General features: G+C 38.7%; 1 protein-coding gene across 2 annotated transcripts in view; it reads right to left on the bottom strand.

The window, feature by feature from the left end:
• ATP8A1 (ATPase, aminophospholipid transporter (APLT), class I, type 8A, member 1) overlaps positions 1 to 14,042 on the bottom strand; it is a 278,979-nt gene that overhangs the window by 77,295 nt on the left and 187,642 nt on the right. For both annotated transcript variants that reach the window (XM_011949035.1, XM_011949034.1), the window contains one exon: positions 6,678 to 6,850. In XM_011949035.1, coding sequence (XP_011804425.1) covers positions 6,678 to 6,850 — 173 coding nt within the window. The remainder of the gene's footprint in view (positions 1 to 6,677; positions 6,851 to 14,042) is intronic.

Genomic DNA, 14,042 nt, shown 5'->3' with positions numbered 1-14,042 from the left:
TCCTTATTTTTAGGAATTTTCTTGGTTACAATGGCACGGATAAGTTTAATGGAGCTACCAGATTGTGCAGCTGGCACCATAAAAAGAATGTCCGTTTTTTTTCAAGGAATTGTGGAGAAAGGGACACCGGCCAGTGAGGAGAGATGAGGAAATGTATCAGTTTTTGAGAAAAGAAAGGAACAGTCTAGAAATTACTCTCCTTGGAGAGACTAGGAGACCTTAGCGAGAATTCCATCAGTATTGCAGGAAAGTTCTGTTTTAACTACCTCCCTCCATGTTCATTCACGAGCTACGGACACTTGATTATGGCCCCAGGGCTAAATTTAGGCAACAGCGGTTTTTGTACTTATAGTCTTATTGGAACACGGCCGCACCCATTCATTCACATATCATCTAGAGCTGCTTTCATGCTACAACTGCAGAGTTGAGTAGCTGTAAGAGAGAAAGCTGTATGGCAAAGCCTAAAGATACTTACTATCTGTCCCTTTACAGAAAACATATGCCCCACCCTGCTCAAAACACCAGGCCCTTCTTTAACTTGTCCTAAGTCAAAATGGCTCACATAGGTTTACTGAAAAGGAGGTAATCACTGGAAACCATCACGGGTTCCGGGAGAACCAGTTACACCAAGCTAACTCTGCTTCCCTTTCCCACACAATGAGGTCTGTAGGCTGACAGGTCAGAGAAATGCCATAGGTTCCACACATCATGTCCTTAGCAAATCAGAACTGTCGGAGAACTGTACGCAATCTATTAGGTAGTTATGTCTTTGACTGAAGAATAGAGGAGAGTGCTGATGTACTGGTTTTGTAAAGCTTCAGGGAGGCCTTCAGTAGAAAGCTACAGAGCACTGCATTTAAAATTTACGGAACAGAAAATAATCATCAAGAATTTGGATGTGGTTGTGGAAGGTATATTTGCTTATTCAAAGTTAGTATGAAACAAAACAGAAAAATAGTAAAATGAACAAGAGGGATGGTGATGGAAATCAAGGTAACAGTTATCTTTGGGAGGCGCCTCAACTAAAGGGAGCATAAGGGGCTTCTTGGGGGCTGGTCCTGTTTGGGTGCTTGTCACAGGAGTGTGTGCACTTTGCAAAAATCCCAAGCTGTGCATTTATACTTTATGTACTTTCCATTACAGGTTACCTATCTCATCAGAATTACGTAATCTGCAGTTCTGATTGTGTGTGTGTGTGTGTACTGGTGATGGAGGCAATGGTGATAGTGGTTTATCTAAAAGGAGTCACACCTAAAACTTTAAAATGTTGAATCACAGTAGGCTTCTGTAGCATTTAGATTTCTTATATATTTTTAGACATTTTATTGTCAAATATCGACTTCTCTGGTGGTGGTCATCATAATTGGCTAACAGGCTATAATATAGCCACTGCAGTGCCTTTAACACTACTCAGTCAAGGTGGAATAGCAAAGGAGATGGGCAGGGCTGAGCAGATGATTATTATGTTAAAGCAAACTATTGGCATTTTATGAAGTTATAAAATTTATTCAGTGTGTCCTCTTTTAGCTGTACACGTATGAAAGAAATATTCTCTCAACATTTCCAACATTTATTCATATTTTCTTGGAAGCAAATATAGGGTTGACATTCATTAACAGTTTGTAAGTCTTTTCAAAGCCAAACATCTGCTTGGCATCCAATGGTGTTCACAAATTTTTTTCTTTAAAGGAATGTCTGTTGAGCATTTATTAGCTTCATTTGAACTTTATGACTACTTTTTAAGTGGAACATATATTTAGAGAAATTCTTAAAGCTAAAGACAATCTCCAAAGATTTAAGAAGTAGATCTGCCTTTATTTAATGCACTCATGCTATGACAGCAAATATTCAGTGTCCCTTTAGACTTCTTGCAGGACCCCTTGATAGGAGTAAGGTGAAAGGTTTTGCCTGGAATGCCACTCCCAAATGACAACACTCACTGAAGTCAAGTGTTTTTTATACACTATGGGGAAAATGGCCTAAAAGGGGGTTAAACTTTGATTAGAGATGTTGCAAGTAGGAAAAAATGCTTACTTCAATTTAACTTTTGCTTTTCAGAAGACATGAGTACATAAATTATGTAGAAGAATGATGATTACTAGACAGTCTAAAAGCTGGAGGCTCTAAGCCAATTTTCAACCAACTGTCACAGAACATAAGTTTCAAAATCTGTTTAAACTAAACTGACAACTACAGAAAAAATGTAAGATTCTTTGAAAGGCTGGGTTATGTGAACTGATGAGGACCTCAGAAACCACATGCTATTTAACACACAGTAATACTTCACTGCAACATTCCCATTCTCTTCTGGAGGGAATATCAAAAGAGGTAGAACAGATGCTTCCCCAAATTAAGCTGATCCCAGCAGTAGAAAGACTATTCCAAGCAGAGTGGCCAACAGAAGGAAGGTTCATCCAAAACCAAAAGGGCTACAAGAGGTCCTTTGGCCAGCAGCTTTCCAGCCAGGACAAGATAACCCAGGAAGGGGGCTTGTGTGTATTTCCCACCCTACTATGACGAAGCTGGTCCACTTTTATTTGCTTTCTGCATCCGGGTTCCCTGGAAGATTGGAATCACTGATATTCCAATCTCTTCATCTTATAGGTCACAAAACCAAGGCCAGAGAGATTCCATCAGATATCCAAACTGCCAAAGCAGTAGAGCTAGAACAAGCATTCTGTGAATCTCTAGATAAAATGCTTTAATGCCAATTATACAGGCTGTAAGACCAGAGGGCATAAAGCACTGGTCCCTGAGACTAAGAATTACTTATTTAGTACAGTTACTCCCCAGGATAGCCCTTGATTTCAGTTGTACCCATAAATCTCCATGAGTCTTAGAACAAGCTTTTCTCCCTATGTCTACCTCTCCAAGGAGTTTCAGTGAGTCTGTAAAACCCCTGAAGGGCTTCATGCAATATTACATGTTTGTGTGCATGTGTACTTCTTCTGGAGGGAATTGTCTATAACTTTCATTTATTCTCCAAAATTATCTGTGATCACACCAAATCATGAGAATCAGTGAGCTTGAGTGAGGGAATACAGGGGAAGAAGAACCACAAAGGAGCAGTTTGTAAGTGGGAAAATGTATCAGAAACTATAAATTAGATGCCTGATTCCTATCAAACTATTCAAGTTACGCAGGTAAATACTCACAATGTTAAAAACAAAAGCTGCACCGTATCTATGAAAGAACAGTACTTGGTCAGGCGCAGTGGCTCATGTCTGTAATCCCAGCACTTTGGGAGGCCGAGTGTGTGGACTGCCTGAACTCAGGAGTTCGAGACCAGCCTGAGCAACGTGGCCAAAGCCTGGCTCTACTAAAAATATACAAAATTAGCTGGGCATGGTGGTACACTACCTGTAATCCCAGCTACTTGGGAGGCTGAGGCATGAGAATTGCTTGAACCTGGGAGGCAGGGGTTGCAGTGAGCTGAGATTGCGCCACTGCACTCTCCACCCTGGGTGACAGAGTGAGACTCTGTCTCCAAAAACAAAAACAAAAAACAAAAAAACAAAAAAAAACAGAAAGAAAAGAAAATACAGTGCTTGTTAGACTGATAAGAACAGATTTCATTCTACTTCTTGGGTTTTATATACTTAAGAAAAATATTTGAGGCATAACATTCAACCTATACTTTGGAAACCAAAACCACCAGGACTCCAGAGCCCTGAATAAATTTGAGGTGGGGGGATTAGTTCTGTCTCTGAAAATTTCCTTCAGAAAACAGTGGCAAGAGAGAGACATAATGTCTGCTGCCTGGGAACAACTGTTTCTTTCAATTCAGCTGAAGACTCTGGAGGGACAACACTCATCTTTATAACTGTGTCAATGAAGCAAACACTAAAAACTGCCTCATTCTGCCGCCTGTGCTGATAGTATCAGGGAAGAAAGTGGCTGATGCAATCCTGATGATGGAATTAATACAGAGACTCTCATTACCTGTTATAGGAAGGCTTTCCCTTCTACTTCCACTCTACCTAGGGCTAAAGAGAAGACTGCAGAGGAAGATCAGATTCTGAATTATCTGCATGTGTGTGGAATGACAAGCAGTAGATTGGAAAATAGTTTAAATTTGAGAGAAAAGCCCATAAAGCCAGCATGAGCATAAATGAATTTGGGAAACAGTACCAAACTGTATTTTGAAATAATAATCAGTATTTATCTGGAGCGTCTATCTTCTAATGGAGTAAAATAGAGAATTTCCTGAGGCCAGGAGAGTGTAATCATTTGAGAAACGGGGAGTGACACTTGGGTTTAATTGGAAAGAATGATAGGCAGAATGGCCCACCTATTCCTATCCAGAGATAGAAGCATTATCATGGAAATTATACTTTGAGGTCAGTAAGCAAAATGACAAGAAGATGATCTGTGCCAATAGTTTAAATGCCAAGAGGCACCAGGCCAAGTAGGTGCACAGACATAAATCTGGCAGTGGCACTGATGTAATTATGGGCTTAGAACAATTCTCAAACATGCCGGAAGCTGAACTATAGTTCTTATGGGAAAAGAGAGAGTATGAAGGTAATTAGAAGAAAAAAGCTGAGGAAAGATATGTGACTTAAGAAAAAAAAAAAAACCCTTAAAACTTAGAAATAAAACTCAGTGTCTGCATAGGGACCTCATGGTCTTGAAATATGCATAAAACAGAACCGAGGGAGGAAGGGGCCACACACATCTTTATAAGCTCGGTTTCAGAGCTGAGTCGCACGTGCATAGCAGGGTGTGATTCTCTCCCAGGGGTCTGGGGCCTGGAGAAGCCCAGAGGTCCATGTGACTTGTGAGCATCCAGAACAAGGATTCTGGGAGGGAATTCCACAAGCACAGAACATATTTTTTCTCCCTTGACTCTGCTTTCTAGTTTTTCTTTCCCTCTGCTATTGTTTAATTTTGTGGTTCGACTTCTTGAAGAATGGTGGGAGGTACTGTGTTAAGCAATGGTTTAAGAATGAGGCTCCGCTGCAATTACTGCAATATGAAAATTGGCCTCCCACATCTTTCAAACCAAATTGTGATTTGACTTAAAAAGAAAGATATATGAAGGAGAGCAGGTATCAAGTGTTACTCATCTTTTATGTGTTGCACTGTGCCCAGCACACAGAAAGTAGGACATAACAGATGACTCTAGGGAACTGGCCGTCTTATCTAAATACTTCTGTATTCTGTTTCATGTTTCCAACTAGGAGCCAGCAATCATAACACTTTTGTGCTTTTGAGCAATCTTTTGTTGATCCTTATGATTCCATTAGTGAAAGTGATTAAGTGACCAAATCTGGCACAACATTATTCTGATGAAAAGTGTCAAAGTTGAACATTAGTCACACTTAGTCAAGATATTTGCAAGGAATCAAGCAAAATCACTGTAAAAGTAAGTTTTAAATAGCATGAGAATATCAAAGTAAAAATGAGTCGAAACAATTTCCAATCTCTTTATGATGAAACAAAGAGCCTGATGACTAATATTAAACATCTGTACAATATATTGTCCAAGAACTTTATAGCAATATTATTTGTTAATACATACCACAGAAAATAAAAAGAAATTATATGACTAAAATAATTAGACTCCTGGGAAAGATAAGCAACTCTTAATTCTCTGAATATGGTATAATTTTATAGGCTAAAATGATGCTTATAAAGGATATTGAGAATAGTTTAAATTATATTTCAGAAAGTATATCTCAGCTGAAACTTAGGAAATGTCTATAAGGTATGGCTAATTCATAATATCATATACTAAATATTTAAGTGAATAAACTCAGACAAAAAAGGTACAAAAAGCATAACTTTATTAGTAAATGTTTTTTTAAAGAAAACGATAAAAGCACATAGAATAGTTTTAAAGATAATACCAAAAGCACAGATTCTGAGAAATCTTTCAGAATCCCTGCTAACATTTTATCTCCCAGGAAGAGAAGGCAATTTGAGAAATTGCTACCCTGGATCTAGACTGATCAACTCCTAAGATTCAACAGTGAATGACAAAGGAGAAATCCTCAGTTTTCATGGTGATCAGAAAAGAGGAGCCTGGGCATATTTATCATATTCATGAACCTACTTTAGGTCTTAGGAAGGCAGAGTTTAAACCATTTATACATAAATATGGGGAAGATTCCTTGACAAAAAACTCAGGAAGGACTGGAGCTATGTCGTTTACAAAAATGCAGTTCTATGAATTAGGCCTTGATAACTCAAAAGAGATTTTAATTTAGGATACAGGCAATTTTATAAATTAGAAGGCAAAGGAATGTATAGCCAATAAATACCTCTCAGAAAAATGCCCAGCTACTTGGAAAATGATTCAGTTTGTACCTTTCATCATGCTATTCCCCCAAAACAAGTCTTAGCAGCTGGATCAAAGATTTAAATACAGAACACACGACCTTTAAAGAAACGACCCAGGTGGAAATGCAGGTAGATAATGAATTTTAAACAAAGATAATGGTAAGAAACCTGTAGATTCAAATGAGGAACAATACTGGTTAATGATTGTTAGGACTCACTTTTTAAAACTAACAAATTCCATCCCAGTTTGTGAACCTCGGGTCTTGAGTGAAGACGTTAGTAAGTAACCTAACTTTTACAAATTCTGGATTACTTTCATTGATGTTTATAAATCAAGAACTTAGGATGAAGTCACTCCTTACTAAAATTGGACAGTGTTAAGGAGAACTTACCGACAGCAAATGACAGCTTTGCATGACAAAGCTAAGTCCAGGAAATACTGTCGTACTCCAAAGGTTAAGGCATATTTGAGGGTTTTCCCATCAATTATAAGAGCAAAATCATTCTCTTTCCGGAGAGCATCACCGAGGGTAGTACAGTGACGGCTGAGAGTTTCCCTTGTTCCCTGGAATATTAAACAAGCAAAAATGCCATCAACATTTACTCCCATTTGTTCTACTACGATGCCTTAAGGATATCTGGCAACTACATTTAGTTATTTTCAGTGCTTTTTATGTTTCAGATTGCTTTCATATACTTCCAGTCATTTGATTCTCACTAGCCCCTCAGAAGCCTGGACAATTGTTATCAGAAAAGTGAGTTACTTGATTGAAGTCACACATCTGTTCCTAGCACAGTTGGGACTAGACTGTAAGTCACCTGTTCCTCAGGTGATTCTGTAGTCTTTGCTCATTATTCTAACTACAACTGTTTGAAATGCTTGTTCCCCGGTGCCATAAAGAAACAGCACTTGAACATAAATTTATTTAGTAAGGTCATTTTTACTTTTTGCAGAAAGTAAACACTCGCCAGCAGTTTTGCCATGAGAGTACAATGAACAAAGGAGACAGAGTCGTGTATAACCTGACGCGTTCACCCTACTGCTGTGTCTGGTTTCCCTTGGTTGGAATGGGACCTCACATTCAGTATTTGTCCCGATTGGCTAGCAACTTAGAACCTTTTAAGAGGCAAAGGTAAAGGAGAACAAAGGAAGGAGAAAGTACTTGTGGAATGCTGAGAAAGGTAAAAACACTTTTAAATAAGGAAGAGGAACAGGCTATGACCTAATGCTTGCTTGGACCAGTATAAGCATGCCAGGGCAAATATTTAGGCTAAACTATGCGAGCTAGGAACATAAAGTACATGATTTCTTTATTACGGCTAGCAGATATTTAAGAATGTTAGCCTAGGTCTTTGAATAAATTTTGCTTTTAACCGAAGTTACTATTTCTTCCTAATTAGACGGGGAGGAAAGTCTTTGAAGAGGAACCTGTACTTTTTACACGACCATGCAATCACAATACTGCAAACATATTTTCAGTAACTTATTTCATTAAAAAATTGTGTTAATTTATGAGCTAGTCAAAGTTGCTTCTCCATGAATCAAGGGAAAAAGTTGGGGAATATATGCATCACACAACTATGTTTTGGTCAACAGACTGCACATCCCATGGTGGTCCCACGAGACTGTGAGACCATATTTTTACTGTGCCTTTTCTATGTTTAGATATACAAATACCATTGTGTTACAGTTGCCTACAGTATTCGGTACAATAACAGGCTGTACAGGTTTGTAGCCTAGGAGTAATAGGCTATCTCGTGTAGCCTGAGTCTGAAATGGGCAATGCCATCAAGGTCTGTGCAAGTACCTTCTATGATGTTCACACAATGACAAAATTGCCTAATGTCATGTTTCTCAGAATGTATCACTTCATTAAGCAAACTGTAATTTAAATAATTTACAGGCATTCTTTCGAAAATCCTCAATGCTATTGAATTTAACTCCTAGTAACTAAGAGGAGGAAATACAGAATCTGTAAACTCTTGCCACTTTTATGAACTGGCTTTTGTAACTTTAATCATGATTTCATGATGTTGTATTTTAGTTGGGGATGGTGACCTGTGACTTGGTAATCTTGATGGATCAACTAAAAGAACCCCTTCTATCAATGAAGAGTTCACTTTCAGGGACAATAAAAGCCTTTAGTGTCAAGGACAGCTTTGTTCACCTCAACTATACAGAAGGGATGTATTTCTCTCCCTTTGTCAAGAACTGCTTTCCCAGCTCTTCAAAGGGATAAGGTTTCAATATATTTAGTTTTTCTCCCCACATCCTATAGATTCTTCCTATAACCTAATGGAGCCAATTTCCTATTTCACAAGAACCCTACCATGGTGAAGAAACACAACACTGGCCTGGCACAAGGAAATATAATGAATAATTCCCCTCCTATCAGATTTGTGTTCTGAGTATTAAGCCTACAGTTATTTATAAAATAAATACAAATATATATTTATATAATAAAATATACCTACAATAAAAATACAGTACACTTATATAACAATTTTTATTATATTCATGGGATTTACAATTATTGTTCCAATTTAAGCATGTTGTTTTATATATATAGTCATTTTATAGTTATTTCACAGAGAAGCAAAGGTATAGGTAATTAAATTTTTATGTTGGGGATTTTTGAAGGTGTTTTTACATTTGTATGCAAATATGGTTCACACTGTGTTCTGGAATATCAGAATCCTTTTACCAAAATAATAGAACCAAGTTGTACTATAAGGAAAGACTGCCCAACTTTCCTAATGCTGAAGCTTCACTTAACAGTTGCCCTGTTCCCCATTACACACAGTGACACAAAGGACCACTATATAACAGCATTCTTTGCAAAATTCTCTGTTCACACTTTACATCGGGGTGGGGGGAGAGTAGCTGTTTTAATTTACAAGCCTCACCCTCCTGTTTCCTGCTGGAAATTTTTGGCGCAAGAGGACTTAAAGAAGTGAAAAATGCTGGTAATAATTCCACAAGCAAAATTTACTAATGACAATCTATAATAGATTTCCCCTGGATTATCTTAACAGCAAATTCATATAGAGTAAATGAATAAATAAGTCAGTGAACTGATAAAAAATATTTAGCACATACTACACACAAGGCATAGTTCTGAGGGCTACACATAGAGATGCAATATTTAAGTTAACACTTGCTACCACCCTGAGCAGAAGGCACTACTGTTATCTCCATTCTGCAGTAGTGACATCAAAGTGAGAATTAAATTTCAGTGGTAGCCTGTCTTTCTCTATACAATCCAGCAAAACAAAACAAAACAAAACAAAACAAAATAACAAACCAAACTTCAGACAGTACCAGGCACAGCAAGTTAGAAATGGAATGCCCACACCAGTCCCTCTATTGCTTCCCTCGAGCCCTCATCATCTGTCTCTCATCTTGTCTTTACCGCCAACAGAGATTTCTCTTTATACAACACATTTAAAACACAAATCTTGTCTCTTCTTGCTTTAAAAATTTTCTAGGGCTTTCTACAGCTGACACAATAAAGTCCAAACTCCTAAAAATGGCATGTAAGGCTTTCTACATTCTGAGCCTAACTTTCCTTCCCAGTGCCCTTCACAATCTTGGTTCCTTTTGTTTCCCTCTCCCTGTAATGTCCTCCTTTCCAGAGGATCATCCGCTGCCTTCAAAAAGCAAGCTTACCCTGCAAGCCCTCCCGGGTTCTGTACGTGCTACCAAGTGTAACTCATTCTACTGCAGCAAAACCCTCAGAGTTTTTTGACAGGAAAGACCGCGTTTAACCTGTTTCCCAGCAACAAAGGCAGTATCTTCAATTACAGATGCTCAGGAAATACATATTTATTGAATGAGAGCACTGATAAATTCTGATTTCATCCTGTTGGCAACGCTCCATTTCCCCCTTTTTTCTGATGAGAGAAACAAAGTGAGAGAGAGACACACAAAAAGAGAGGTCTTCTCTTTGCTCCCTAATTTTCTAGGGAACAAATAATCCATTACTATAACAGACTTTCAAACAAAGGCATTGCTCACTAAAATGCCTCTGTATTTTCTTTTAAGCTATTGCCCAAGTGATTTTTGAGCTGAAAACCTGAAATGAAACCTGAGATGGACCTCAGGAGGACTTCAAATTTCTTGAAAGCTCAGCTACAAAATAAGACTGAAAGTCAAGTAAACCCCAGAACTGTGAAACACCCTCATGAACCAACGTGGGGTATGCAGTCCCACGGTCCCCACTCTCCCTCCTTTCTAAGGCATTCTCTAACACCTTAAAATTTGTTGAAAATTATCTAAATTCATGACATCAGTACCCCTAGGTTTTGTTGGTGACTATCACAGATCTCTGGCAAATCAGAAGGTGTCAAGAGATGTGATAGAAATAACATTTCAGAAGGTGAGTCAAAAACTTCTCACTGTGAGTTCACTCGTCAGCCCACCTAGGGTGCAAGGTAACAACAACAAAAAAAGCTGCAAACATTTTCTCATTTTAGTTTATAGTTTTCTTTTGTAAGCTCTGTTGTTAGCTGTGTGCTGCCAGTTACAAGTTATATTTTATCCTTATTTACTGCTGGGAGTATTTTCAAATTCTTTTATTTATGAAAGTTTATTGCTTCTCCCCTAAGTCCAGGAGCCATACTTTATGGCTGCATTGCATTGAAGCTTATCTCCTGTAGCTAAGGATAAATTTATTACTATATTAGCTGTTGTTTTTTTTTTTTTGGCTACTGAAGGGGGAAATTTTTAAATATTGAAACTTAGTGACTTGTGAAAGTGAAAATATAGTAATGAGAAGCTAAATCAGAAAAAGGATCAAAGACCACAGCCTCAATGAAATAAAAGATCTCTATTTCCTTGTTCTGCATATTTTCACTTGTGGGCTGAAAGTCCAGGAGCATCGGAGACATTGTAAGGTAAAGGCAATTTGGGGAGATGGACAGGCAAGAGGAAAGGTTGGGGTTCAGACACTCAGCCAGGCAAGGGAGGGAGTCACAGTGGAAAATGAGATTCTTGTGCCCCTTCCTTGATCTGCACCCTGTGTGGTCATTCTGGACAACCATTCTGCTCTGCTCTTCCCATACCCACAGCACCACACAGAGCCCAGTGCTCACTGGAAGCCCTTAGCCTGAACCTCCTACCATGCTTTCTTGCCTTGCAAATTCACCATTTAGGCCACACCCAACACAGCTTCTCAGTTCTGTCTTGTTAACACAGAAAGGAAAAAGCCACCTCACTGCGAGGGCAGGATCTACTCCAGCACCCTCTTCTTATGTGGCTGCTCATCACTGCTGGTCTACACTTTTATCCATGCCTAGTGGATTCCATGTTTCCCAGAGGCTACTCCAGACCTTTTCTTCTCTCCTCAAGAATCCAAATTTGGCCCCTGTCACTTCAGCAAACATTGGCCTGTTTTACTGAGAACATTTACACATTTATAGCAGAAAGAATTCCCTCAACTTTCCTTCCTTAACCTCAAAACTTCCCTTTACCTAATCCCCTCTATTCTTGAGCTGGGGGAACACCTGCCTTCTCACCTTTGTTTCTTTCACTTCTCTTTGCATCTTCATTCTCCCCACTGGCACTATTTCTTTTTTCTTTAAGCCTACTTAAAAGGTCACAATTTTCTTATTCTAAAAATAATGGACAAATAAACCAAGACACATTCCCTTGATCCTACTTTCCCTTAGTCTTCTAGGTGACATCAATACCTCCATCTTTTGGATCCCTGAAATACTTCATTTATAGTATACTTACATAAGGTAGCATGATGTCGAGTAGCTGATCTATTTATATCTCTATAATCCCTTTGGAAAAGAGGTCTTTGATGAAAAGGTAATAACAGAATAATCAAATTATTAATGATTAGAGAATATCTTTGTAGTCCCAGCTACTCCGGAGGCTGAGGCGGGAGAATGGCGTAAACCCGGGAGGCGGAGCTTGCAGTGAGCTGAGATCCGGCCACTGCACTCCAGCCTGGGCGACAGAGCAAGACTCCGTCTCAAAAAAAAAAAAAAAAAAAAAAAAGAGAATATCTTATAGGAAGTTAGAGTGGTTTTCTTGTGTGACCATTTTAAGGATTGTTTTCTGCTGCCTGTAACACTCCTGTATAATCTTAAATACGCTGATTCATAATAAAGAAAATGCTAATGTGCTTATCTCACAGAGAAAATGAAAAAGAGGTAGTTATGATCTAGCATCTATTTCAGCCTCAAATATTTTAAATTGTCTAATGAATGTAATACAGTGTATGTTTAGATCAGCTACTTAGTCATCAACCTTAGTTGTAAAACAGTGGGCCAAGGAGAGATAATATTTATTTGGTTTATAAGAAACATGCTTGGGAAAGATGGTTAAATAAGAACAGCTCCAGCCTCCAGCTCCCAGAATGAGCGACACAGAAAACAGGTGATTTCTGCAGTTCCAACTGAGCATCCACTGATGACACCTAAGCAAACAGGGTTCTAGAGTGGACCTCAAGCAAACTCCAACAGACCTGCAGCTGAGGGTCCTGACTGTTAGAAGGAAAACTAACAAACAGAAATGACATCCACACCAAAATCCCATCTGTATGTCACCATCATCAAAGACCAAAGGTAGATAAAACAACAAAGATGGGGAAAAAGCAGTGCAGAAAAGTTGAAAATTCAAAAAATCAGAGCGCCTCTCCCCCTCCAAAGGAATGCAGCTCCTCACCAGCAATGGGACAAAGCTGAACAGAGAATGACTTTGATGAGCTGAGAGAAGAAGGTTTCAGTTAATCAAACTTCTCAGAGCTAAAGGAGGAACTACAAAGCCAGTGTAAAGAAACTAAAAACCTTGAAAAAAGATTTCATGAATGGATAACTAGAATAACCAATGCAGAGAAGTCCATAAACGACCTGATAGAGATGAAAACCATCACACGAGAATGACGTGACAAATGCACAAGCTTCAGTAACCAACTTGATCAACTGGAAGAAAGAGCATTAGTGATTGAAGATCAAATGAATGAAATGAAGCAAGAGGAGAAGTTTAGAGACAAAAGAGTAAAAAGATATGAACAAAGCCTCCAAGAAATATGGGATTATGTGAAAAGACCAAATCTATGTCTGATTGGTGTACCTGAAAGTGACGAGGAGAATGGAACCAAGTTGGAAAACACTCTGCAGGATATTATCCAGGAGAACTTCCCTAACCTAACAAGGCAGGCCAACATTCAAATTCAGGAAATACAGAGAATACACAAAGATACTCCTCAAGAAGAGCAACTCCAAGATGCATAATTATCACATTCACCGAAGCTGAAATGAAGGAAAAAATGTTAAGGGCAGCCAGAGAGAAAGGTCGGGGTACCCACAAATGGAAGCCCATTAGACAAATAGCGGATCTCTCGGCAGAAACTCTACAAGCCAGAAGAGAGTGGGGGCCAATATCCAACATTCTTAAAGAAAAGAATTTTCAACCCACAATTTCATATCCAGCCAAACTAAGTTTCATAAGTGAAGGAAAAATAAATTCCTTTACAGACAAGCAAATGCTTAGAGATTTTGTCACCACCAGGCCTGCCTTACAAGAGACCCTGAAGGAAGCACTAAGCATGGAAAGGAACAACCAGTACCAGCCATTGCAAAAACATGCCAAAATGTAAAGACCATCAATGCTAGGAAGAAACTGCATCAACTAACGAGCAAAATAACCAGCTAACATCATAATGACAGGATCAAGTTCACACATAACAATATTAACCTTAAATGTAAATGGGCTAAATGCTCCAATTAAAAGACACAGACTGGCA

Source organism: Colobus angolensis, unplaced genomic scaffold (genome assembly GCF_000951035.1).
Source record: "Colobus angolensis palliatus isolate OR3802 unplaced genomic scaffold, Cang.pa_1.0 Scaffold29, whole genome shotgun sequence".
NCBI classification, from domain to species: Eukaryota; Metazoa; Chordata; class Mammalia; order Primates; family Cercopithecidae; genus Colobus; species Colobus angolensis.
This window is presented reverse-complemented; position numbering and strand designations above follow the sequence as displayed.